This window comes from Coffea eugenioides, chromosome 6 (assembly GCF_003713205.1).
Source record: "Coffea eugenioides isolate CCC68of chromosome 6, Ceug_1.0, whole genome shotgun sequence".
Classification (NCBI taxonomy): domain Eukaryota; kingdom Viridiplantae; phylum Streptophyta; class Magnoliopsida; order Gentianales; family Rubiaceae; genus Coffea; species Coffea eugenioides.
The window spans coordinates 7,366,532-7,391,520 of NC_040040.1; the positions used below are offsets into that span (position 1 = coordinate 7,366,532).

The 24,989-nt window shown below is 35.9% G+C and overlaps 2 protein-coding genes across 2 annotated transcripts; one reads left to right on the forward strand and one right to left on the reverse strand.

The window, feature by feature from the left end:
- Positions 1-11,267: 11,267 nt before the first annotated feature.
- Positions 11,268-13,591, forward strand: LOC113774809 (nucleolin-like). Its single transcript, XM_027319434.1, has 3 exons — positions 11,268-11,555; positions 12,874-12,932; positions 13,023-13,591. The coding sequence occupies exons 1-3, from the start codon at positions 11,436-11,438 to the stop codon at positions 13,351-13,353; spliced, it is 510 nt and encodes a 169-aa protein (XP_027175235.1). The 5' UTR covers positions 11,268-11,435; the 3' UTR covers positions 13,354-13,591.
- A 1,326-nt stretch (positions 13,592-14,917) lies between these two features.
- LOC113775335 (triphosphate tunel metalloenzyme 3) lies at positions 14,918-18,182 on the reverse strand. The gene is made up of 2 exons (XM_027320165.1): positions 17,077-18,182; positions 14,918-15,200 (listed from the first exon to the last, which is right to left on the reverse strand). The coding sequence occupies exon 1, from the start codon at positions 17,688-17,690 to the stop codon at positions 17,082-17,084; it is 609 nt and encodes a 202-aa protein (XP_027175966.1). The 5' UTR covers positions 17,691-18,182; the 3' UTR covers positions 14,918-15,200; positions 17,077-17,081.
- Between the last annotated feature and the right edge of the window lie 6,807 nt (positions 18,183-24,989).

Consider the following 24,989-nt stretch of genomic DNA (forward strand, 5'->3'; position numbering starts at 1 on the left):
GTCACCTCCCGTCTGCTGTAGCCCTAATTCCTCCTTTCCTCTTTTGGTATTTTGTTTTCCCGTCCCACAGGCCAGAGCCGTCACCCCGCACCCGCACCCGCACCCCATTCCCCGTAGCCTCCCTTCTTACCGCCAAGCGCCATCCTCCATTCTCACCGCAACCTCCATTCTCACCCTACCCCGCAGCCTCCATTCTCACCGCCAGCCTCCATTCTCCTAATTTTTTCTTTTCCCCTTTCTGTCAACTTTTTTCCCGTTCCACACCTGCAGCCGCAGCCATATCAATGGATTTGCAGGAGCACCATTCCCAGTCACAGTTGGTCCCATTTTGGTACCAGTGCAGGTTCAGAATCCTTTGTCGAGCATGACCGTCTGCCAGGCTGATGCTTTCAGTAATGGATCAGCTCTCGTCCCAGTCCCGATTCTTGTCATTCCGGTGCCTAATTATGCCACATCAGCCATCTTTAACTTGAACCAGCGAGTGGCACCTGAATCAGTATCTCTGAGGCTGTCGCTGTCATCATCTGATCATCAGAGGCAGTCGTCTACAAGGCACCGAGCCTTCCAGAGGATGCCAAGCTTCAAGAATGGAGATAGCATTATTACTGTTGCTTGAGGGACTGGGGCTAAAGTAAGTTCTTGAAAGGAGAACTTCGGAAGAGATTAATTTTTTAAAAAAAAAAGAAAAGAAAAAGAAATTTGAGTTTTTTATTATTATTTTTTGGGTTTTTTTTTGTTTTTTTGGAAGGGGATTGTTGGTTTTTAGGACGTAGATTAGGTAAATTACATGATGAGGTAGAGTTGGAGCTTTTTGTTTTGTACAGACCATAAATGTGGCATCCCTTGATTAAGACGTGAGGTCTTTATGCTAAGCTAATAATGTAGTGCACGGACGTTTTGCAACTTCATGTTGTAATCTGATATTTGGTTTGGATATGTTATTTGATATGTTTTGGACATGTTATAATCTGATTTGGTTTGGATATTGTAATCTGAGTTTTTATATTCGACCTGGCTTGCAATATTTGGCTTCAATTCGAGCTTGTGGAATTGAAGATGATATATTAGGGAATGTGCTCTTCTTTTGTCCGGCTAAATATGAGTTTGCCAGGAACTGATATGCTCTCACCCGTAAACGAGCTCGAGCTCAAGTTTCGAGCTCGCAAAGCTCGGCTCGAGTTCGTTTCGAGTTCGAGCTCGAGCTTCGAGCTCGACAGGACCGGCTCGATCTCAAACTCGAGTTCGAGCTCGAGCTCGAGCTCTCTACCAGTATATCGAATCGAGCTCGAGCGCCTTGTGAAGCTCGAATTAGTAATCGAGCGAGTTCGAGCTAGCTCGATTAGAGGTTCGAGTCGAGCTCGATTGTCATATACTCGAGCTCGACTCGGCTCGTTTAACAGCTCTAACTAGGACTAAATTACTGATTGCTTAACAAATCATATCTAAACACATGATGTGATATATATTGCATTTGGTCACCTTTATATGCATACCATTTTCCTTTTTTTCTATTTATATTTTAAAGGTGCAAAATTCTCTTGATTATATTAGTGAAAATGCATAAAATCTTTTACAAAATTATTTCAATTTATTTACAAAATATTAGTACTTTTAGGAGAGGCAATGCATTGTAGGAATGGTTTACTAATTTTTTAGTAAACATAACTACTACATTAAAAAGTTAAAAAAAACTTGATTTTATTATGCTTTAATTAGGAGTGCTTTTGAAGAGAAGAATTAGGGAATTAATTTCTTTGATTCAAGAATTTTTAGAAATTGTAATTATCAAAAGAAAAAAGAATTTTTAGAGATTGTAACTCTCTTATTATTTGATATTTGTGCAAGTTTTCATGTCTTTTATTTTCGACAATGAAATTTGTGCTTATAGTTAGATATAAATATGGTAAAATATCCCTCATATGTATGTCATGGATATTTGAGACTTTCAGTAAAAAAATTTGTGTTGTTAAAATAACATTGTATCATAGTGCGCTAATTATTTTTGGACCATTTTATACGTGAACTGAATTTAATTAAAATTATACAATAGATTATATGTGCAAGTGATTTTCATTTAATTGTTGGATCTTATTTTTATGAACAATCTCCCAAGGAAAAAAGTCCAGATCATACTGATTTTCTTATATAAACTGTTATACTAATTTTGTCATTTTTATTGTTATACTATTTCTCATTTTGTTTGGGCTTTAACTCTCATTAATTCCTGTGTCCCATATGTAAATTTATTAAAACTTTATCATCTTATTATATTCATAGGTGCTAAATTATAAAAATTGTGATATATAAACAAGTGATATTCTATATATAACTAGGACGATTTGTTGTTATTGTTATCCAAACTTTCAAACTTTTTAAAAATTGAAAATGATTAAAAACTTATAATATGACAAAATTTTATTACATATTTTCAAGGTTATCTGAAAAGTGAAATTACTTTTCATAGTATTTTAAAATATATAAATACAAAAAAATTTTAAATTATACCTCTAATTATTTATTATATATGTATATTACGAGTACTTACTAACTAAAGTACTAAGTTTTAATCATTAATAAAATATCTTATCATTATTTCAAATAAACTTCCTAATACTAGTTTGAGATCATTTTTTAATGTAAAATTGTACTTTTATTCCAAAAATCAGTAAGTTTTGATCATTAATCAAATTTACCATGTTATTAGTAAGGATTACTATTTATGTATAAAAACTTATTGTTACTTGAACTAAACTTACTCTCTAAAAAGTAAGTTTGGGATATAAAGTAGTAATTTATTTATTGAAAAAGTAAGTTTAATTTTTATTCCAATTTACCTTTCGAGGTATAAAAATTACTAATCTATTAAGGTTAACATACTATTTTAGGTGGGAAACTTACTTCCATATTTTTAGGTGTTGTCCTATTTAGGTAGATAGGTCTAACAAGTAATCAAATGGTCGCTAAAAGTGCAACAACCTGTTATAGTAAGTAAAAATTATTTCGTTACCATAACTATCGTTACTAAAGCATTGTCCCAGAAAAAAAGACTCGGAAAGAAAAAGACTCAGAAAGTAGCCAAGTTCAACTGCATCAGATGAGCTACATATATATAAGAAAGAAAAAGACTTATAGAAAATATATAAGAAAGAAAAAGACTCAGAAAATAGCCAAGTTCAACTGTATCAGATGATCTATATATATAAGAAAGAAAACGACTTATAGAAAATAAATTGTTTGTTCAACAGGTATATCATGGCTGCTGTTAACGAGACCAACCGTGTTAGTTATAGTAAAAAAAAAAAAAATCCCAATAAATTGAAAAGTGACTAAAAGCAAGGGGCCATTGCTGGATACACTTATTTTCTTTCTAAAGTGAAAACTCCTATTTTCCCTCAAGGTTTTCCTTTTCAAATGGGTTTTTATATAGAAACTCAAGAAAATAAGCATTAGGAAACTCGGCAACACGGTAAGTTTCACTGCGAATGATACATTTTCCTCTTTTAACTTTATATTATTTCTGTAATAAGACCTTGAACCCAATATATTACAGTAAAAAAAAATCTTTCTTAATATGTGATGGTTTCTCAAATCAAAGTACAATTCTTTATCTATATATATCCCCACAATATGATATTTAACCAAGTCCTAGAAATTCTAGCCCAATAAACCTCCTAAACCTCTCCAGCTTTTCAACAGAATCACGAAATTACTGTGATATCTACACAAAAAAAGATTACGTTGCTAAGCAATACATATATATATGTCCGGCAAGATGTTTAACGCTCACTTGGCTTCTCAGCCTTCGTTTCAACAGCGCGACAATCATTTTTCTCAAGGGTTAAGAGTTCTAGCCATTGATGATAATGTCGTCTGCCTCAAAGTGCTCGCTTTTGAACTTCAGAAATGTGGCTATCAAGGTCTGCTGTAGTTTAAACTTGCATTACAAGGCAGTACGAGTTTTACATGCATGTGGGATCCTTTTATTTATTTTCCCTTGCCCTACCTCTTTTTCTTCTGGTCTCGTGAGGAGAGGGGCGATTTTTTTTTTTTACTTTCTTTTTTCTCTGGTTTCATGAGAGAAGAGGGGGTGATTTTTTATTTTTTATTATTATTATTTTTTTACTAGGGAAATTCTAGTTTTTGGGCGGGGTCTGGCGAGAAAAGGAAGTTGGTTGAGTTATTAGGGGTTTTATGTTTTCTTGTGTTTTAGGCTAGGAATAGCAAACGAGGATGTAGGGTTTTGCAAGGCGAAAATTCAGGGTTTTTTTTTTCTTAAGAAAAAAATCTTAATGGTTATTTGCTCTAGCAAGTCTTAAATTTAAGAGAAGTCAAAACTCATAGATTCCTTGATATTATTCTGCAATTTTAGAAATTTACTTACCCTTACTTCCTTTCCTACTTTTAATGTGTATTTGTACGTACCTCTTCTATATATTCATTGTTGAGTTGGCGCTTACATGTTTGGTCCTAGCGATAGAGAACATAATATCCGTTACATAAATTAGAGCAGACTCGAATCTGATTATTTGCTGATTTTTTTTCCCACTTCCATGATGACGAGTATTTGATGATTTGCAGTTACAGCCACCACAAAAGCAGCCGAAGCTATTGAGATATTGAGGAAGAACAAAGATAGCTATGACATCGTAATTACAGATGTCATGAGGTCTGACATGGATGTTTTCAAACTTCTGGAGATCATAGGCCTGGAGATGGACATCCCCGTTATAAGTGATGAGCCAACCTCGATCTTCTCCATAAGATTTGTGTTCAGTAGTAGTCTCAAATTAGTCATAGGAATCATGCAGTTTGATTGCCTTTTTTAAATAAATTAGAACTCATTTAATTTCTGTATATTGAATTGATTGCAGTGACATCGGCAAATAATGACTTGGAAGTCATCGAAAAAGGTGTTATGCATGGCGCACGCGACTACCTGGTAAAGCCTGTTGGGCTTGAAATCCTCAAAAATATTTGGCAGCATGTGATAAGAAAAACAACGTATAATCCTCTACCAGCACAAAGAATCGAAGCAAATAGGGCAATTAGGATACCGGCTCAACAAATTGAAGCAAATATGGCAAGTAGGGTACCAGCTCAAAAAATGGAAGCAAATAGGGCAATCAGAAGAAGTGCTAGAGTGCTCAACAAAAAGAATCACACAGTGGAAGATGGTCAAGCTGTTCAATCCCATGATGCACCACCCCTCCTGGAGCATAAGAAGGCCAGAGTCACCTGGACACCGGAATTACATGCACAGTTTGTGGCTGCTGTGCAACAACTAGGTCAAGAGGGTAAGTGTTGTTTCCTAATACATATCGAGACACGCATCTCATTATACTTCTGAAATTTACATCCATCATCATTGTATTTGCCTTGAAAATTTGGTAAGAGTTTGTCATATTTATAGAGAGGACTGTGTATGTGATCTCAAAAAATCTTAGGCGTAATTAATTAACTCCATCGCTTTCGCTCGTCCAGATAATTCTCTTGATGTCTATTAGGCAGAGTTATCTATGTTTGAAGGCATGCATGGTTTTGGCATTCTAAAGATAATAGGCAGCGATATAGCCTTAACTAAGTGATGAAAGATGGATGACGAGAACGTGTTATTTTTGCATACGTAAGATGTTTCAAGGGACAAAAATGATACTCCATGTTTAGATTAAGAGTCCTGTCGTTTAATTCTGTATTTGCACTATGTCCTCTGCTGCAGCGGTTCCAAAGAAGATTCTTGAACTCATGAATGAGCCCCACCTAACCAGAGAAAACGTAGCAAGTCACCTTCAAGTAAGTTTGGCATTTGTTCTTATCCCTTGAACTTTTGGAATTTACCTTGAAATTTAAAGAATGTAATTATTATGTGAGCTAATTGCATGTTATATAATCAATATTGTTCATACTCCTTCCTCAAAGTATCAAAAAGTGTAGTACTGAAAAATTTATGATTCTGCAATGACAACAGCTTACAACTACTCCTTTGACTTCCAGAAATACAGGAACGCGGCTCTAAAGCAAAATGAAGACGCAAGGCAGGAGATTGAGTATCATTGTGATGCAAACATGAGGAGGCATTTGGATGATGCTAATATCCGGGCATCATCTTCTAAGAATCAAGGTTTTCATGCAGTGAATCACTCCAATAGTTCTACTGCCTATGGGAGATACAATTTAAGAAGTCAGAATAATCCTTCGCTTCTGACTCTTAATCACCTGTCTGATCTTTTTCTCCAACAAAATGTTGGTCTAGTACCCTCGCAATCACGAGATATGAATCACATTCAACAACAGGTACTGACGCCGACTCCATTAATGACAATATTTCCTGATGTTCAACCTGAGTTCAACTCTATAGAGTATCACCCAATTCAGTGCCGAAGAAATAAAAATACAATTATTGACTCTGAACAAGTATCACTCCAAATCCCTCTGTCTGGAGCAATACATACCAGTGCTTCACACCATTCGAGTTTCTTGAATACCTTGAGAGGTGAATCGATCAATGAGATTGTAACCTGCCCACTTGCACCTGGAGCCTTGATCAATCATATTGGTAACAGTAATCACATGGGTAGAGATCCTAAAGGTCAAGCAACTTCTTTGCCAGGTAATTTTGGTCTTTGAATCAATTGTGGATATATAAAGTTTTAAGTTGGGGCGAGTAAATTCTCCTAAAAATGCATGGACCCTCCTTTTATAGAAGAAATCGTTATTGCATCCTGTATTCGTACAGTATTATATCATGAATGGTTTCTCTAATTCCATTCTCTAGGACCCCACGAGGCAAGAACTTTCGTTGCTTATAATGGCGGCAATGGAGGCACAGATTCCAGAGGGAAAGCTGGAACAACTGGCCTTGAATTAGATATGCAGGTTCAGGTAGATGAATTAATAGGAGAAGATGAGCATATTAATTACATGCAGTTTTTTAATGGTTCGGACATAGATGTCCATGGCCATCAAAGGAATGACTCTCTAGATGATGAGCTTAGAGCTCTTGTCGGTCAGGTTAGTCACATATTAATGCTTTTTTTATTTTTGAATTCTAATATTTAAAATACTTTCTATCTTTGCAAAATTACATATTGAGTTATCATTGCAGTTCTCTCAGGATGCAGCTCCCACTATATAATCAGGCCGTTGTTTCTAAGATTGAACGTGCTATGTATAGATCGCTGATTTATTGACAACAGCTATAGGAAGGAAGAAGTGTGTCTCTCGGGAGCTTTTAATTATTTCCTCTCTGAGTGTCCGAATGAATTTATGATTTATTTTTTGTTCTATATATGCATCGGTGGGCTAAATCTTCAGCTTGCCTTACTTTTGATCTATTTGTTCATGCGTATTTATACATCATCTTACTATAAATTACTCCATTCCCAAGGGTTCTTTGGTTATCCCATTTCCAGGGGATTGGTCGGAGTCGAGGTTATGTATTAATGTGGTTAAGAAGATAAACATAAGATTACAGCCACAAATCTAAGTGTAAAAGATGAAATTTACTTGCTTATCCACATGTTAATCTCGTCAACCACCACAGGTAGGGTATTCTTCTTTGTGGCATTAAGGCCTTAAACGAACAAGTTGAATGGTTTATCCCAAAAATACAGGCCCCGTGCCCAAGCAAATCTAACTAAGAGTTGCATTGTGGTTTCCCCACCTTAGCCCAACCCATTTCTGCAGATAGGGAGGACCCTAATCGGCCCAGTGCAAGATCCGTATGACTGGATGCTGTATTAATTAATTTGTAGCACTGCAAAATAGTCTTTTCCAATAAATTTCTGATTTTCGTTATTTCCCTGAACAAACTTTTTTACCATCTCTTACACAAGTAGAAACAAAGAGTGTGTTTGGATAGAAACAGGTTGGAAATCTTGAGGGATTTGGCTAATAAGCGTAGGGACACTAGTCAATATAGTTTTAAGTGTTAATCTTTTGATAAAAATAAATTTAATTTATGAAAATATTAAAATGCAGAATGCAATATGTATATATTTAGTTAATAAGTTAAATATTCTTAAAATATTTTAACAAGCGTGATGCTAGGAAAATCCAGGCTTTGTTTGGAAAGTAATTTTCCAATCATCTTTTTACCTTATATACATCTAATCGTTATAGTAATTTTTTTACAAAAAGATCCAGAAAAATGTAATATTTTTGTTTTTTTAGAGAGAATTCGAAGAGAACTGAATGATCACCGGATTAGATGAGTAACTCTGTACCCGCTGGTTAAAACCTTGAGGCTCTTCTCGTGGCTTTGGCAATTGGTTCAGGAAAATCCAATCTTGAACACTGCCTTTTTCGTCAATGAAATGACATCGTTTAAACTAGGGGTGGGCAAAATTATTCGCTAACCCGAAAACCCGTCATATCCGATCCGATCCGATCTGAAAATTAGGATATCCAATTTTTATTATTTGATCGGGTCAAAAGAGGGTCGGGTATCCGCTAAGGTGCTGGGCGGGTTAGGGTTACATAATTAAAAATCCGCGGGTACCCGATCCGCCCCGCATATATATATTTTTTATTTTTATTTTTATACACACACTATAAAATAATAATTTAGAACTAAATAAGTAATTTTATTGAACAAATTGCATTACAAATATGAGAGACTATAGTTTATTTACAAAATTCATTTGTAGATGTCATGATCTTATATTTTATAGAAAAAAGTTTAATTAATGTGGAACATATATATTAAAAATTGTGTTACTTATTTCAAACTTTTATTGATTTTGAATTCTTTTAATTTTTTGTATTTATCTTATATTCTCTTCACATGCTTATTTCTTAGTGGGAAACCTTTTTTGAGAAAAAAAATTATTAAATCTTAGATGAATGTAAAATATAAAATTAAATTAGTATAAATAAATTTTTTTAAAAAAATTAAATGATAAATGGGGTGGGGGCAGGTAAAGGTCAAAAAATGACTGACCCGCAAGATGCGGGTCGGGTCAGCCAAATGGTGAATGGGGCGGGTACCCGATCCGCGCCCACCCCTAATTTAAACATTACCTTTATACCAAACTGGGACAAGTCTTTTTTTTTTTTTTTGTCAATCGTCACTTTATCTATGGTATCTTATACTATCCTAATTTAAGGGGGAGATCCAACTGGATCTACGGGAGTCGATAGGGACTGAACCACCATTAGATCAGAAGGATTGGCAGGTAAGAGAGTCAGTGGGGATTGAACCCAACTGCATTACGTACCTATTTGAATTTTTTAAGAAGCCATTTAATGTGACAATTGGTAATAGGTAAGGTTTGAACTCTTATTTCCCACCCTACCAAACTTTAAATGACTCAATGGTGACCACAGATCCAAAGGCTGGTGGCTGGGAAGGCTGGTGGCTGGGACAAGTTTGTTGATCCCGGGGGAATCTGGCTCTCCAGTTGAGGTTTGTGATGTGTTTAGGGACCCACCAATTTAAAGAATTTCTTTTCAGGAAAGAGCCGTTACGGAAAAAGCATTAAAAATCGTACCAACTATAAGTTCCATTTCACTAGGCCTTTTGCCCTGGTGAGCCTTGGTAGCGTGGGAGGTCAACTCTTACCTTTCACCAATTTGTCACTATATGTGACGGTTTTAATTGGCCTTTCTCAATGGAATCTTTATTCACATCGAGTTCCTTTTCTCTCTTCCCACTCTCCACAGATTAGGTTTAGATTAGATTATAGGAATCATATCGTTGCGACAAAAAAAAAGTATAAGTTTCATTCTCTTGTTTATTTTGGAAAGTGAGTAAAAACAGAAAAAAAACTTTCATGGGAGTTTAATTTCCATAATGGGATAATTTTTGTGTGCATTAACTTATTTTGGATCCAACTCAAACTTATTTTAAAATTGCCCCTTTTTTTCTGCTTTATTATTTTGCCCATTCAGGATTTATATATCTTTACTTTGATAATTTTTTTACCCATTGAATTTACTCTTGACATTGGGATTAAATATGTTAATATATGTTTTTTTATAAAAAAAAAGTAAATTTCATGAATGGATTGTTGAAATTCATCTAGCATGATTTGATTTATATCGTGATCTTATTCAAGTTAAATATATACTAGAAATAACACATTTGTAATTTAATAGATATAATAGATTTTAAAAAATTATAAGCATATTTGAAAATATATAAAAATTTTCAAAATTGAATAAATCACTGCATCTTCCTTTTATACATGTTGCAATAATCAAATCCACTGATAAATAGCATTAAATTAATATATGTATTATGTGCCTAATCAAAGTAATCACACTATAAATCGTATATAACTATATCAATTTTTGTTGATATAAAAAGCTCTGGATGCAGCTCAAACCAATCATAACTTCCATGATGTAAATCGTGTAATAAAAATGGATTCCATTGACAAGAATGTTATAAGGTTGGTACACATTTTTTTTTGGGTTTTAAAGAAGACTCTAATAAATAGGCACATGTTAATACAATTTTATTTATTTGTTTGTTTTCTTTATAAGGGAAATAGGAGGCTTCAAGTCTTATTGAGAAGGTCTGGAAATTAAACTCAAGAACCTTATCATCACTATGTATAATCATTCGAGCTGAATCTATACGATATTATATACACTTCCTTTTTTTTTTTTGTTTGAGGACCCATGTACACAAATTCATATTTAGTTCCTCCTTTGCATTTAGATGTTTTTATTGATTTGATTTAGTTTATTAAAAAAATTAACATGTGAGACCTATGCATCAGGTGAACCAAAATAAAATTTCAATAGCAAGATTTAAACAACAAAAATTATTGATTAGGAAATTCGTTGAATTGGAAAAAATTTTCGATCCAGACTAGGCTAAAATAGGAAGAAAATTTATTAAATAAAAACCATTTAAATTTGGTTCAGCTAAATCGTCTTTTTCTACTTTTGTAAAAACTACTTAACATACTAATTTTTCAAACATGCAAGCTATCTATTTTTTTTTTAAATTCTACTATATACCTTTTCAAATCCCTGTTTGGTAGCATAGTAGTATTCCTTAACCCGCGGGTCAAAACGAACTCTAGAATCTAGATTATCCTACTAGAATCAAAGTCAATTTATGTCTAGAAAATATAATTAATAAAATAGCAGTAGTTAGGAAATTGCTCCCCCCACAAAAAGTCAAAATTCAATTTCACCCCCACGCCACAAAACCCTTTCGCACATGACAAAACCCTAGCCTCTTCTTTTACCCTTCCCTTTTTCTTTAATTAAATTTTTTTTTTTTAAGATTTGGACACTCAAAGGCCAACCCTACTCCGCCACAGTCCACACCGCCTCTTGTCTCTCTCCCCCCTAAATCTTTGATTTTCTCTATTTAAGGCCTCTATTTCTTTTTGATTTTCTTTTACCCCTATCACCGCTGTCCTCTCTGCTCTGTACTATAGCCTTGCTTCCGCTGTAATTTTTTACCGGGAAGGTTTTCAATGGAGGTCAGCAACTCCAGCTCTGATGTTCATGCTATGGTGAAAACAGTAGTGGTCAAGACTGTGGTGGCTGAGACCCTTTTGGCTGCTCAGAGATCTCTTGTTTGGCTTCTTTTGCTGGTATAAACATTTATTAACTTAATACTCGCTTACTCGTACACATTTTTTCTTGTAAAGTTTGGATTTTATGACGTGGGTTTTAGCTTTTATGCTCTCTTTCTGCCTTTTACGCTCCTTTGAGTCATGAGATTTTCTAATCTTGGTTTTTCCCCCTTTCTTTTTTCAAATGTTTGGGTGGGTTGCTAGGGTTATACAGAAGGGTGCTTGTCTCCTCACTCTCTTCCTTGATGCAGACAGCACAGAGAGATTGAGAAGAGGGGAAAAAAAGTTATTGTGGGCTCTGTCCAAGTTTCTGCTTTGATTTTCAACTAGGAAAATTTTAACTTGTTTTTAGGAGTAGAGTTTTTTTCAACTGAACGGGTTTGCTGCTAGACTGAAATCCTGTTTATCCTTGGCTTGTGTGCTTCATAAAGCATAGCCATGTTGTCCGTGCTTTTTATGCAAGTACCAGAGGGAGATTTAAAATTAATGCTTTTCCTCTTTATTCTATAAAAGTACTAATTTTGTACTATTTGTTGTAGAAATTGGGAGTAAGCATTCGTGTAGCCATCTCGACGATTTAATTGTTACGAATATAATGTCTAATTGCAACTTATTCTACTTATGCCTAATTGAATTGTTGTTACGGGTAGGAGATTTTCCATTTTATGGATGTTGAATGGTTCCCTTTTTGTTGCTTTAAAGTAAAATAAAAATGTTTTTTCCTTTTTCTGCTTTTAATTTGTATGACAAGTATGGGATAATTCTTGTGGGCGTGTTGAATTTAATTCCTTGGTCTATGAATTATTTAAGGTTTTCTTGCACGAAGAAATCTACCTAGAAAATTGAGGAAAGTTGGCACAATACTGATAACTTAGTTGTTCGTGTTATTTACGTGGTTCAATGAAGTGTCTCTTATTCAGTTTAGCTTGTTGGAATGATGGTCATGTTAGTACGCTTTGCTTTTGTTAAACATGTCCTATTGATACTAACTCTTTAGTTGAGCATGCCCTCTCTCATAATTCTTTAATGGATCTCAGTAATGTAAAACTCAAATTCTCAATGTTTTTGCTCAATCTACAAATTTTCAAAAAAATAACGTACAATTTTTTTTTCCTTTTTTAAGTTTTATGATGCTGCTAATATTGTTTTAAAATGAATGTTTTGACTCAGTGCGTTTGTGTTTCTGCTCTTTTGATTGCAGTCCGTATACTCTGGATTGCCTTTTTGAACTGATCTACTTGCTATTCTTGCTCCTTGGTTTTAGTTGTTCTAAAGCACCTTAATTTTTCCTTCATTGCATGCCTTTGATAATTGAAATTTTTGTTTATGTCTTCAGACAGGATCTCTGCTGAAGGATGTTGATGATTTATCCCCATCTTTCTTAGCTGATAAAGGGTAATGAATTTGTCATTGTTGTCTCATTTGGATTACACACTGACATTTAGAGGGAGCCTTTGAAAAATAGAATTTATGCATTGTCTACAGGTTCCCTATGGAAGAGCTTCACAAAAAGAAGCGGCCAGAACCTGACAATAAGGATGCTAGTGACACAGATGATGATGAAGAAGAAGAAGATGATGATGATCAGGATGATGATGATGCAGGTGATGAGGATTTCTCAGGTGACGAGGGTGGAGAAGATGATGAAGAAGGGGATCCTGAGGACAATCCCGAGGCTAATGGTAACGGTGGCAGTGATGACGAGGACGGAGACGATGATGACGGTGATGATGATGAGGATGAGGATGACGAGGAAGATGAAGAAGAGGAAGATGAAGATGAAGAAGAACAACCCCCTGCTAAGAAGAGAAAGTAAATTAATTAGGTGATCATTCCGCTTCTTTCTCTCGGCTGGGTATGTTTAATAGGAAATAGGACGTTTAGGATGTTTGTGTCTTCTTAGATTAGGGAAGTCACAGTCCTTGTTTAGAATTTACTGCATTTTATAACGTTATAGACATTTACAGCTTCCAATTTGTAGAATTAACGGATATTTGGAATTGTTCTTGAAGGTTGATTTTAATGTGATTAGTGCTTGACATTTGGTTTTGAAATGTTGCTATTTTGAAGGATAGCACTGATGTACAGTGTTTCTGTCTCTCTTTTTCTCCTGTCATGGATACTACATCATATGGAGTCTTGCTGAATTCATCAAATATATATTTGGGGCAAGGAGTACAACCGTACAAGTTTGGTTGTTCTCCAGACAAGAAATATATACCGCTATAGAGGTCTACTGCGGATGCATTTCCCTGTTTTAGTATCCACTGTGCGAGTCTTTTTTTTTTTGTTTTTTTATTGAGTTTTTAATTTCACTAACGTCCCTTTCAGTAGTGGACTTCCGCTTGAGATTGTACTTTTCACTTCTCCCTAACATCCACATATACACCCAACTCTTCGCCCAACTCAGTTCATTCTTTTGTTTAAAACAATTGTTACTCGGTGCTTGCATGTCTGCGTCTTCAAGGCCTTGCTTCTGTGACTGTCATAACAAGGAACCAAATAAAAGATAAGCACCTTCAAGGTTTCAACCTCAACCCCGTCCTCCGCCAAACGGGGCCATGTAGTTCAAGGGATGATACTCTGGAGATAAATTCTTGAACTTCTCTCAAGGCTTTTTTTTTGGGGGTAATAAAGCTTCTCAAAGTTTTGCTGTCTTCGTAAGCCAAGCACAAACTAGAATTGGAATCACGCTTGCCGCCACCACCAGGCAAACAATATTTACCAAGAACTACCATAACTCAGAATTTCGTCATCTGGTTAAACATGCAAAGCTTTTGCGATCAAAGGTCTTCTTTGCCAATGGCTGATACTCCGGCGATTAATTCTCTAAACTTCTCACAGTTTTCGCTATACCTGACCATCTGTAAGCCAAGCACTAACTAAAATTGGAATCAGAGTCTGATATCACAACCGTACAATCATTGATCGAAATCTACCCTAACTCAGCATTTGGCCAACTGGTTGGGCATGCAAAACTTTTGTGCTCAAAGGTCTTCTCGATTCGAGGTTGTTGTACCCCTTCGGTAAGATGTACACTTTGGCACATTTTCTAGTATGTAAAAAGCGTCAGGAAATATGCTGAACATATCAATTAATTTGCCATCCCAATTCACTTGGAGCCATTTCGGACCTGAACTTTCACCTACCATCAAAAGTTGCCATGGTTGAGCAAGCTACCCATCCATTATTGCTATTCTTTTGGAAGTTTGCACTCAATAACCAAAACACCCTTCTTCTTTTTCTTTTGGTTCCCCTTCTTTGAACTAAGTTAAGGGATAAACATTACATTATTTAATCAACAAACTCAAATGTATGGTTGAGTCCAGGAAAGATATTCACAAAATAATTTTTGAAATTGGTTAGAATAGTGGTCGAAATCAAATGGTCAACAGTGTTAATGCCTTTCTGGTTTAGATGCCAGGAAAAAGATTGGATGCTCAACGTAGGGATCACATGTAAAGCAGGCATATCAAAAAGTTTGACCAATCCAAAGACAAAAGAACCCAAAACACTCAAATTCTTAAATTTCATCTTCAGGTCCAGAAAGTATTAAGAGTAACAGCTGTATATTTGAAGCAGTCAAGCATCAAAATGCTTGATTTATTGCTGCATCAACCTTCTGCTTCTTCACTGGAATCAGTAAACATCCGCCAACATGACCTGCAGGAATGAGACAAAAAATGTGGCTTTACCAGTGTCCAAATCCAAGGTGGTGAACGCATGACTTAATTTATGCAAATGTGGGCTTCAAGATGATAAAAAGCAGAGAGAAACAGATTCTGTTCATGAGAAGTGAACACTGCTGCTAATATGATCTACTTCACCTCAGTGCGGCATTTCTACCTTAGAATTGAACAACTAACCATGAACTGGGTATCCTCTAGGGAATAGCATGACAAGAAGCTCACCTTCTTTTAGTAAAACCTATAGTCATTTAATTTAAACATCTGCAGGATATTACAAAATATCACTATAGCATTTTCTTCCCCCTATAAATTTTAAATCTCAAAGGCAAGTGCACTTCGTAGTTCCTTCTTGTCCATTTAGCCCTGGCATCAACCAATTGTACCACAAGGCCCCTCAAGACACTACCAGATGACAGCATCATGCGAATCTGAGAAGCCACCTCAGACCACGGTATGCATTCCGAATACCCTAGAAACATTTGATGGCAAAGGAATATTTGTCTACTTGTAGAAGAACTTCTAGCCACAGTTCATCTAGAATAAAGAATAAATGACAAAAGAAACTCAATACTTACATAGTAAAGGCTTAAGTTTGACTGAGCAAGGATTTTCAAGGATTTCTTACTTCCATTATAGACTAACAAAATCTATGCTCCAATGTTGTAGAACAAGTAAGAAGTGGACCTTGTTCTCCTCCTTTATTTTCCCCTCCCCAATTCTGCCATTCTGCACTACACTTGAAGTGCAACATCCAAAATCCCATGACAATACTGTCTCATCATAAAAGAGTAAAAACAACATAACACCACTCAACCACATAACACCAACACAATACTTTATACTTGTTTGAGACAACAAAGTGGGTGGTCTAGTTCAATCTTGAAAGTAGCCTGTAGGAGATGTTCGCCAAGAATTTCACCCTAAAGAAAACCCAAAGGCTTCCATCAGTTCACTACATTCTATCATCACCAATACAACAAAAACAACCCAGGTGTCATAAATGGGAAGGAAGGCTGTTCTCTTTCCACAAATAAAGTTATCATGCTAGCTTTATAGTTTGAAGATGACTTGTTCAGGCAGAGTAGAAAGGAAAACTCAGTTGAACAAATTTAAATGGTAGAGTTTGGAAAAGAGTTAAAAATGAGTCAAGCACATCTAGTAACATGCATTTCCCAGTCAACAAAACTGCCTCCCTTCCAAACCATCTTTAGAAAAACCTATGAACTGTTATCCTCCCCAAAGTTTCTTACTCGCTAAGGTCCCAATTCTTTGCTGTCAACTCTCAAACAGGTTTGGCTAAACCACTTTTAATTGAAAACCCAACAAAGAGTACAAACATGTTATGAGTTTTGAAGAGGTATGACGTAATTCCATTCATTCTGTGCACATGAAGATGTATTTTATGAGTCTGTACCATCAGCCAACATGAACCATCAGACTTTGCAGAGCCAATATTAATTATTGGGTAATAATACAATAAATACACCTTTTAACAGGTTCCAATGCAGAAACAAACACAAAATACACCACACAATTAACATATCCTGCATAACAGAAAATTTGCACATCAATTTACAGATCAACAACCTACACAACAATTTGCTTTAAGTCCAAATTACAACCAACCACCCAACCTTATTTATCATAAGCTCATCACCTGCAAAAACGAATTGCCGCAATACAAGACCTTTAACATTCAATCCAGGCGACGCTCAATATGCTAGTTCATCAAAATAACTCACACTGCTAGCACATAACGCAACATTAAAAACAAAGCAATGAGAAGATCAAGATAGAAACACAACTTCCGAATCAAAATACACCATAATCTTATATCGTAAAACACTTACAATAATTACTGAGGCAACTTTCCAGACCGAAAAGTCGCAAACTTTGACACCTGCGAATATGAGTACTCAATCTCATTCTCCTTCAAGAACTCTTCGATCATCCCCTTAACTTTTTCTGGCTCTGAACTCTCGCATTCGATCTCATAGCAAGTCCCAAAATCATAAACCGTCTCATCCACTTCCAATTTCACCCCATTCCACTCGTACACATTTCTCACATTCCTAAAGCCCCCCAACCCCACAAATCCCGCCTTCACACCAAACTCCTCGTGAGCCCTCCTCGCCACCCGGGAATCTACATCGACTAACTTGGTTGCATCTTCCAAACACTGCAAACCCACCTCGAAATCCACTTCTTCTTCGTCCTCCTCGACCCGGCTAACGCCATCGACGATCACAGCTTTTGCCTTTAGGCAGATGAAACATTTGGAGGGTTGACAGTTCTCGTAGAATCGGAGGCGGAGAACTGCCCGGCGAGAACTCAGCTCGCCAGCAGCGCCGTCGTAGAACGAGTTCCTTTGGTGGTGGGTTTTGGTGTGGAAGGGGGAAAGTAAGGAAAGGACCTTCCGGTGTGCGGCCGAATCTGGTAATCTAAGCTTTACTTCGACCTCCATTTGCTTAGCAGATGAGGTCGTTATCCTTCGGAGGATATGAGCCGCCCAAAGATTTGATGTTCCTCTAATTCTAATTTATTTCTTAAAACATAAAATATGAAGCAAGGAGTAGAATTTTTAAAGATAAAGAAAACAATAAATATCGGGAATCAAGGGGAAAGGCCGATGCGGTGGGATTTGGTGGAGGGATTAAGGGAGGAGCGGTCGAAGTGCTGAAGGAGAGAGGAGGCGGCGGTGGCTGTGGAGGATGAAATTGAGGTGGAGGAAGCGGCGGTGGTGGAGGCGCGTTTACGGGATTCTTCGAGTTCTTCTTTGTCGTCGAGTTTCACTTCGATCTTGGTGGCTTTTCTCCTCAGCATCTCTCTGGCTGGCACCCGCTTATCTGGATTACCCCAGCCTCAACTTTTCGTTATTCTGATTCTCACAACCACACCAGTGGTAGTGGCACTACTGGTGAAAGCCCAGTACCTTTGCTGGAACGGACTGGCTAGTGGTCTGACTTGTGAATTGAATTGTAATTTTTGACAATAATAATACTAATAATATAAATAAATAGCTATAGTTGATTTCATGTCAAATGCGTCAATTTTTGTTTTGTATGATCATTTTTGGAAATGCATCAATAATATGCAGGAGTCCCCCTTCAGAATCCGACCTTATCCAAAGTCCAATTTTAATAAGGGACAATGATATTTCTTATATTTGTCTCTAGAAATCCATTTTTAGTAAACCTAAAAAGGTCATGTGTGCATGAATAAGATATTTTAAAAATATTATTTGTACCCCTTTTACAAAATCCCTAATTAGTTGATACAAAATTATCCTTTTTTTTTTTTTTTTTAGATCAAACTTTGTAGTAGTAAATATGATATTTCTTTATTAAATTAATAGTAGTAACAAAAGTTCAAGGATTGACCATGAAATACAAGGATCAATTTTGAAAATCGGATCGGACCGATAGGTTCAATCTATTGAATCGTAAACCAATCATGTCTTCGGTCCGATTCAATTAAAAATTCAAAAAAATAATTAAATTGGTCAAAATCGGTTGAACTGGTAAAAATCGATAAAAATTGAGAGATTTAACTGATTTTATTAAGTATTTATTTTTTAAAATAATATTTTAGTCTTATTCAAAATTTTTAATACTAAAAAAATAAAAAATTATTAAACCTTTGAATCGAAGTCGAACCGATTAAACCGTAAATCAGAAGATATTTCGATTCACTTTTCGATCCGGATTTAAAAACATTGCCGGCCACCGGGCCTGTGCCTATCAAATGGTTCATCAGTAAAGCACTTGTGAAGTACTGATTTTAGTCAATCAAATGGCTTAGGCGTTCAAACTACCTTTCAGCTTCCCGTAATTCTTTTTTGGGGTTTATCTCAAAGTTAACCAAAATGAAATGAGGCATGGGTAAGATTTTAGTACTAAAAAATTAAAAGTTGAAACTTGTTGCCGCAAGGAAAAGTGCTTTTAAGACCTCTCTCTTTTGGGCTCTTCCTCGAAAGATTTAGCTGTGGGTTGGGTATCTTTCATTCGTTGTTGGCGCCTGAACTTGCCACGCTTCACCCATTTTTTTTGTCATATTCATTTTCTTTGACAACTGCAAATGAAGTGATCAGTATTCTCAATGCCTGCAAGCGTAATTAATTTTTTGCACTAATAAATCTACAAAATAAATGTTGTATACCGCATTTAATTATATTTCAGTTGTAGAGAGAAATGACGTTTGCTTCCACAACAAATTTTGCTGCTGAAAACTTATCATAGTCCGTTTGGATTGCCATTTTTTGAGTTTTTGTAAAAAAAAAAATGTACTGTAGTAATTTAATGTATGTGAAATAAAAAAGTGATTAAAAAATGTATTAATGAAAAGACTTAAAATTTTTGGAAGAAAAATGGACAATCCAAATTTGTCGAATTTAAAAGTCCAGACCATTGTATAGATCTCATAAATCAAGTGCAGCTAGTCATGTTTCTTAAGCTCCAAATCCTAATAATGGTGCATATTATCAGCGTCTCTGCCCGTGTTTTGGCAACAGAAAAAGGCGAAGGCAGGACCAGCTGCCAATCGTTACCATTAGAGGGCCGGGGCTGCTGCCACCCCCTGATGTTCTTTCTTAGATGTTGGCCATTGCTGGTCGAGAGTGACGAGAATAGATGGTTGTATTACTCAAATATACGACTCACTCCACCAAGGAAAATTCCATCTGGGTGTGTGTGTTTACGCAAATTAAAGAAAACAAGAAAAACTTGTTAAATTAAAAATTGTATAGCAAAGATCTGAACCAGAATAGCAAAAAACGTATGGCCTTGTGTTATTTGATCTAAAAATGAAAAACAAACTAGAAATTTGACCTAAGTAATCTGCTGAAACTTACCACCGTTTCAGTTATTACTATTCTAGTTCCACTAAACGTTCAAATTTGGCAGTAGAATGTAAAGGACTCAAAGTAGAGTGCAGTGTGTGTGTCTATATATATATATATATATATATCCTTCATATTAATTGTTACCATCAAGATAGTTTCTATGGGTTTCGGTTTAACGTCTAAGGAGTTATATTCTGCTAAAACCAAATTAATTTGAATAAATTTACTATTTACTCTTTCTATAGTTGATTAACGAGTTAAAACGTATTAAGTCGCCAAAACTTATATTATATAGCCTAGTTAAGAATATGCACAATGCATAGAGTAGTTTCAACGCTCGATTGTCTCTTTCTCAACATCTTAAATGTCAAAATTATAAAAATTATTATTTTTCCACTAAGAGATAAATTCTTTCTTCCTTAAAAAAAATTTGATGAGTTAAAATGTTTTTCAAATGTTGAATAACTAGCTAAATGATGAGATGCATATTTGTGTACAGATTTGTTTCTATGGCATATGCTAAAAATCACATTGCACCCGATGCTAAGGAGCTGGAACTATTTGGAATAGTGGGTGTCATTTTGGCCATACACTCGCACTGATTACATAAATGAACAAGATTTAGAATGTATTAAAACTGCAGATCCATTAACTAGGATCCTAGTTACAACTAAGACAAGCATTAGAATGCATTAAACCTCTTCTACATCTTTAAGCAAAGCTCTTTTACAATACATAACCGAAAAAGCATTAGAATGCATTAAAATTGCAGATCCATTAACTAGGATCCTAGTTACAACTAAGACAAGCATTAGAATGCATTAAACCTCTTCTACATCTTTAAGCAAAACTTTTTTACGACTTTGTGAGACAAGCATTATGATGTATTAAATATCTTTGAAGGAATTGAAACCTAAAGACTTGAAAAAGACGGTACAATCTAAAGACTTAAAAGAGAGCCATGTAAAAGATCTCTCCTGGTAGTAGCATATAAATACACCCTTAGTCCCATAAAGTTGGCAACAACCTCATCAGCCCACCACTACAAAGTAGCAATATCCCTTGAAGAGAAAATCACAAAAATGGCTATCTCAACCATGAAACTAGTTGTTGTTTGGCTATCCATCTTGGCTGCACCGTGTTTTGGAGACGATGCTATGATAAGCATCGGGGTGCCATGGAATATCCCATGCTTGCAAGCTGTGGTAAATACCCAAGGCTGTATTGATGAAATTGTGAATACTTTCTTCAGTCTACAGCCACGTATACTTGGTCCTGCTTGTTGCAGGTCTGCCCTTAGCATTGATGACAATTGCTGGCCTAAAATCTTCCCTTTTAACCCTTTTTTCCCACCACTGCTCAAGAGCTTCTGCAACACACAATTACTCCCACCACAGCCATTGCATCCATGAGTTCTCACGGCCTTCCACATTTACAGGCTATTATTGGAAATAAGATCACGCAATGCTTGATTACTATTGTGGTTTCCCTTGTTACAAGTTACTCGGAGACAGGCCATAGTTGAGAGATCATCCAAGAGGACTAAAGATTATTATGGATTTTAATATTTTCAGGCATGAGTTATTTTTTTTCCATGGTTATTTTTTTTTCAGTTTTAACTTTTGGTGGTATCACATACTACTTACTAGTTAATCTTAGGTGATGCCATCACATTTTGTCATGTTATTTTATTTAAATATGAATTGGAGACCATTTTACGGTTAATTTCGTGTGTTCGAATACTATTAACTGCATTTTTCTCACTATTAATTATTCTCAACTTGAAATAAATTACTTCTGGAACAGGACGTTCACTATTCTGCAAATCCGCATTCTATTATTTTCTCTCAATTCAATATTGTCCCCTAAAATCAAATATTTGAAATTGCAAGCCCAATCCAAGTAATACAATACCAGTGATTAATATAATATAAAACGCATTCATTTTCTTTAATTTTTTTAAGAGTCAAGAGACATAATTTCTTTCTGGTTTATATTTTTTATAGTAGAGAATTCCTTTTGGATCGACTCACAAACCTGATTCTATGTAGGGTGGAAATTATGACCTCAAGATTTATGAGAGGCCGTTCCACTATCAAAATAATTTTTGCATTTCCTTAAAGTATAAAGTCTACAATGACATTCAATTAATGACCTAGTGCTTGTTATAAGATCCACTATGCATGAACAAAAGACAAGCATATCATCTTTGTATGCATTTTGTCACGAAAAAGGAAAGAAATGTTGGTTTTCCTCATATGTACTACATAACTACATCTTTATCCGAGATCGACCTTTCTTATTCTGTCACCAAATCCACCCGAAATTTTCTAGTATGTGGATTATAACATTTTGCGGTAGTAGCAAGACTCGATGATTGATGATGCTCAGATTCCAGTCACTTGTGTGTTGAATCAAGAATCCACCAAAAATGAAATGAGGTATGGATAAGATTTCAGTACTAAAATATTAAAAGTTGAAACTTATTGCCCTAAGAAAAAGTGCTTTTAAGACCTCTCTCTTTTGGGCTCTTCCTCGAAAGTTTTAGCTGTGGGTTGGATATCTTTCGTTCGTTGTTGCCGTCTGAACTTGCCACGCTTCACCCATTTTTTTTCATATTCATTTTCTTTGCCAACTGCAAATGAAGTGATCACTGCTGTCAAAACCCGCAAACGTGATTCATTTTTTGCACTAACAAATCTGCAAAATAAATGTTGTATACCGCATTTAATTATGATCACTATTGTCAATGCGTAATTCATTTTTTGCACTAAGAAATCTGCAAAATAAATGTTGTATACCGCATTTATTTATATTTCAGTTGCAGGGACAAATGACGTTACTTCTACAACAAATTTTGCTGCTAAAAACTTGTCATAGTCCGTTTGAATTGCTATTTTTAGAATTTTTGTAAAATAAATATATTATAGCGATTTGACATATATGAGATAAAAAAGTGATTAAAAAATATCCTCACGAAAAGACTTGAAAACTTTTAGAGGAGAAATGAACAATCCAAATTTGTCGAATTTAAAAGCCAAGACCATTGTATAGATCTCATAAATCAAGTGCAACTAGCCATGTTTCTTAAACTGCAAATCCTAATCATGGTGCATGTTATCAGCGTCTCTGCCTGTGTTTTGGCAACAAAAATGGCGAAGGCGCCCGGAGACCAGCTGCCAATCGTTACCATTAGAGGGCCGGGGCTGCTGCCACCGCCCAGATGTTCTTTCTTAGATGTTGCCCATTGCTGGTCGAGAGTGACGAGAATAGATGGTTGTATTACTCAAATATACGACTCACTCCACCAAGGAAAATTCCGTAATCTGATCAGTCCTGCACGCTGTAGGGGTGTCCTAAGAATCAAACCCTGCTGCTGGTCTAGAATGTTTCCTTTCCAACCACAATTTCCACCTTTGCTCACCAAACAATGTCGTAATCATGCTACCCCTTAACGTATGTGTAAGATAAGGCCGTAATAAGTGATTATTGGATTGAAAGATGAAACCGTTTCCTTTGCTGTCAACGACTTGGATAATTTTTTCAGCTTCTCCAAATTGTCTGTGTATTCTTTGTTTCTTAGTTAACTCTATAATTCCAATTTATTACTCTCGGATGAACAAAATGGATCTGACGTCCAATTCTGATAATCATCCATCTTCAAAAGGGAAAACGAGAAGTTAATAGAGCATCGCATAACAGGATCCCGACATGCACTGAACGGACTCGTGTTCTTTTCTTGTAACTTGTACATTTAATCCTTATTAAGTTAGTATTTCTTTCTTTATGGTAAGTATAAGGTGAAAGCTGAAAATGCATTTGCAAACCTTGAATCATTGTACTACTATATGATTTGTATAAGATCAAATTTTGTAAGTTAACGCTGTTGGTATTTCTTGATATACCTCAATAGCCAAAAGGTATGTGCATGTGCTCGAATCACAAAGGAAACAAATATTCCATATCAATTGGGGATTGGTTTCCTTAACTTCCCACACTGCAACAAATCTGATCTATTGCGTGTATAACTTACCATAAATCTTCCAACACACAGATTGAGTGACCTTACATAGACTTCCCGAAGGGAAAAAAATTTGCACTTGTACACTTGCTAATCCATCCTGAATGCGAGTATATATCTCACACTTTCATTTTTATTCTGCAACAATTAGCAAGTACCAGTAGCCGTGTATTATCGACAGAAATTATTACATAGCTGTACTGGTTTTCTCTTAGTGGTTCTGAACAACACCTGCAGCCACAATAGATGGCATCATTTTCAGCAACTTATTTAGCAATGCAGATGTTCTTGATCGTGGGCATTTTAGCCACGTACTTTCAAATGGGACTAGCCCAAGACCAAAAGCAACAACTAGTAATTCAGGGTGTGAAGCCAACTGACTTTAACAAGATACTGGAATGTTTGGCAGCCCTGCCGGCCATTGGAGAATGCGGTGCTGATGTTTTGAGCATTCTTGAGGGACGCCAGAACGCCAACCAATATGCACTGAGCAAGAATTGTTGCGGAGCTATCTTTAACATCGCAGCTAAATGCGATCTGGCCAAGCTCCGTATTGACCCCGAGGTCACAAGATCTATCCTGGAAGCATGTGCCAGAGGTTCAGCTTCTCCACCCTTTGGAGCAGTTGACGACAAAAGCACTGGGGATAAGGATCTTTCTTGGCCAAATCTATATTAGTTTGAAGCCTTAGATGTTCAATTTCATCTCTATCTCTTTCAGTTATTTGTTTCATTGAGTTGGAATTCTCCTTCATAAACCACAGAAATGGAAAGTTCACTAGTTTCCCTAAGTTTGCATCTCAGTGTGCTAATACGTTGTCCTAAATGGAGGATATGTTAGGACTAGTTAAACGAGGAGTCCTCGTTGTACCTCTTTCTCAAGAGTTTCTGACAAACAAAATT

Bases quoted from the DNA above. Each gene is read 5' to 3' on its own strand.
- LOC113775335 (XM_027320165.1), bottom strand. From the start codon at position 17,690: ATGGAGGTCGAAGTAAAGCTTAGATTACCAGATTCGGCCGCACACCGG.
- LOC113774809 (XM_027319434.1), top strand. From the start codon at position 11,436: ATGGAGGTCAGCAACTCCAGCTCTGATGTTCATGCTATGGTGAAAACA. The intron at 11,556-12,873 runs GTATAAACATTT...TTATGTCTTCAG, and splicing joins TTGTTTGGCTTCTTTTGCTG to ACAGGATCTCTGCTGAAGGA. The intron at 12,933-13,022 runs GTAATGAATTTG...CATTGTCTACAG, and splicing joins TCTTTCTTAGCTGATAAAGG to GTTCCCTATGGAAGAGCTTC.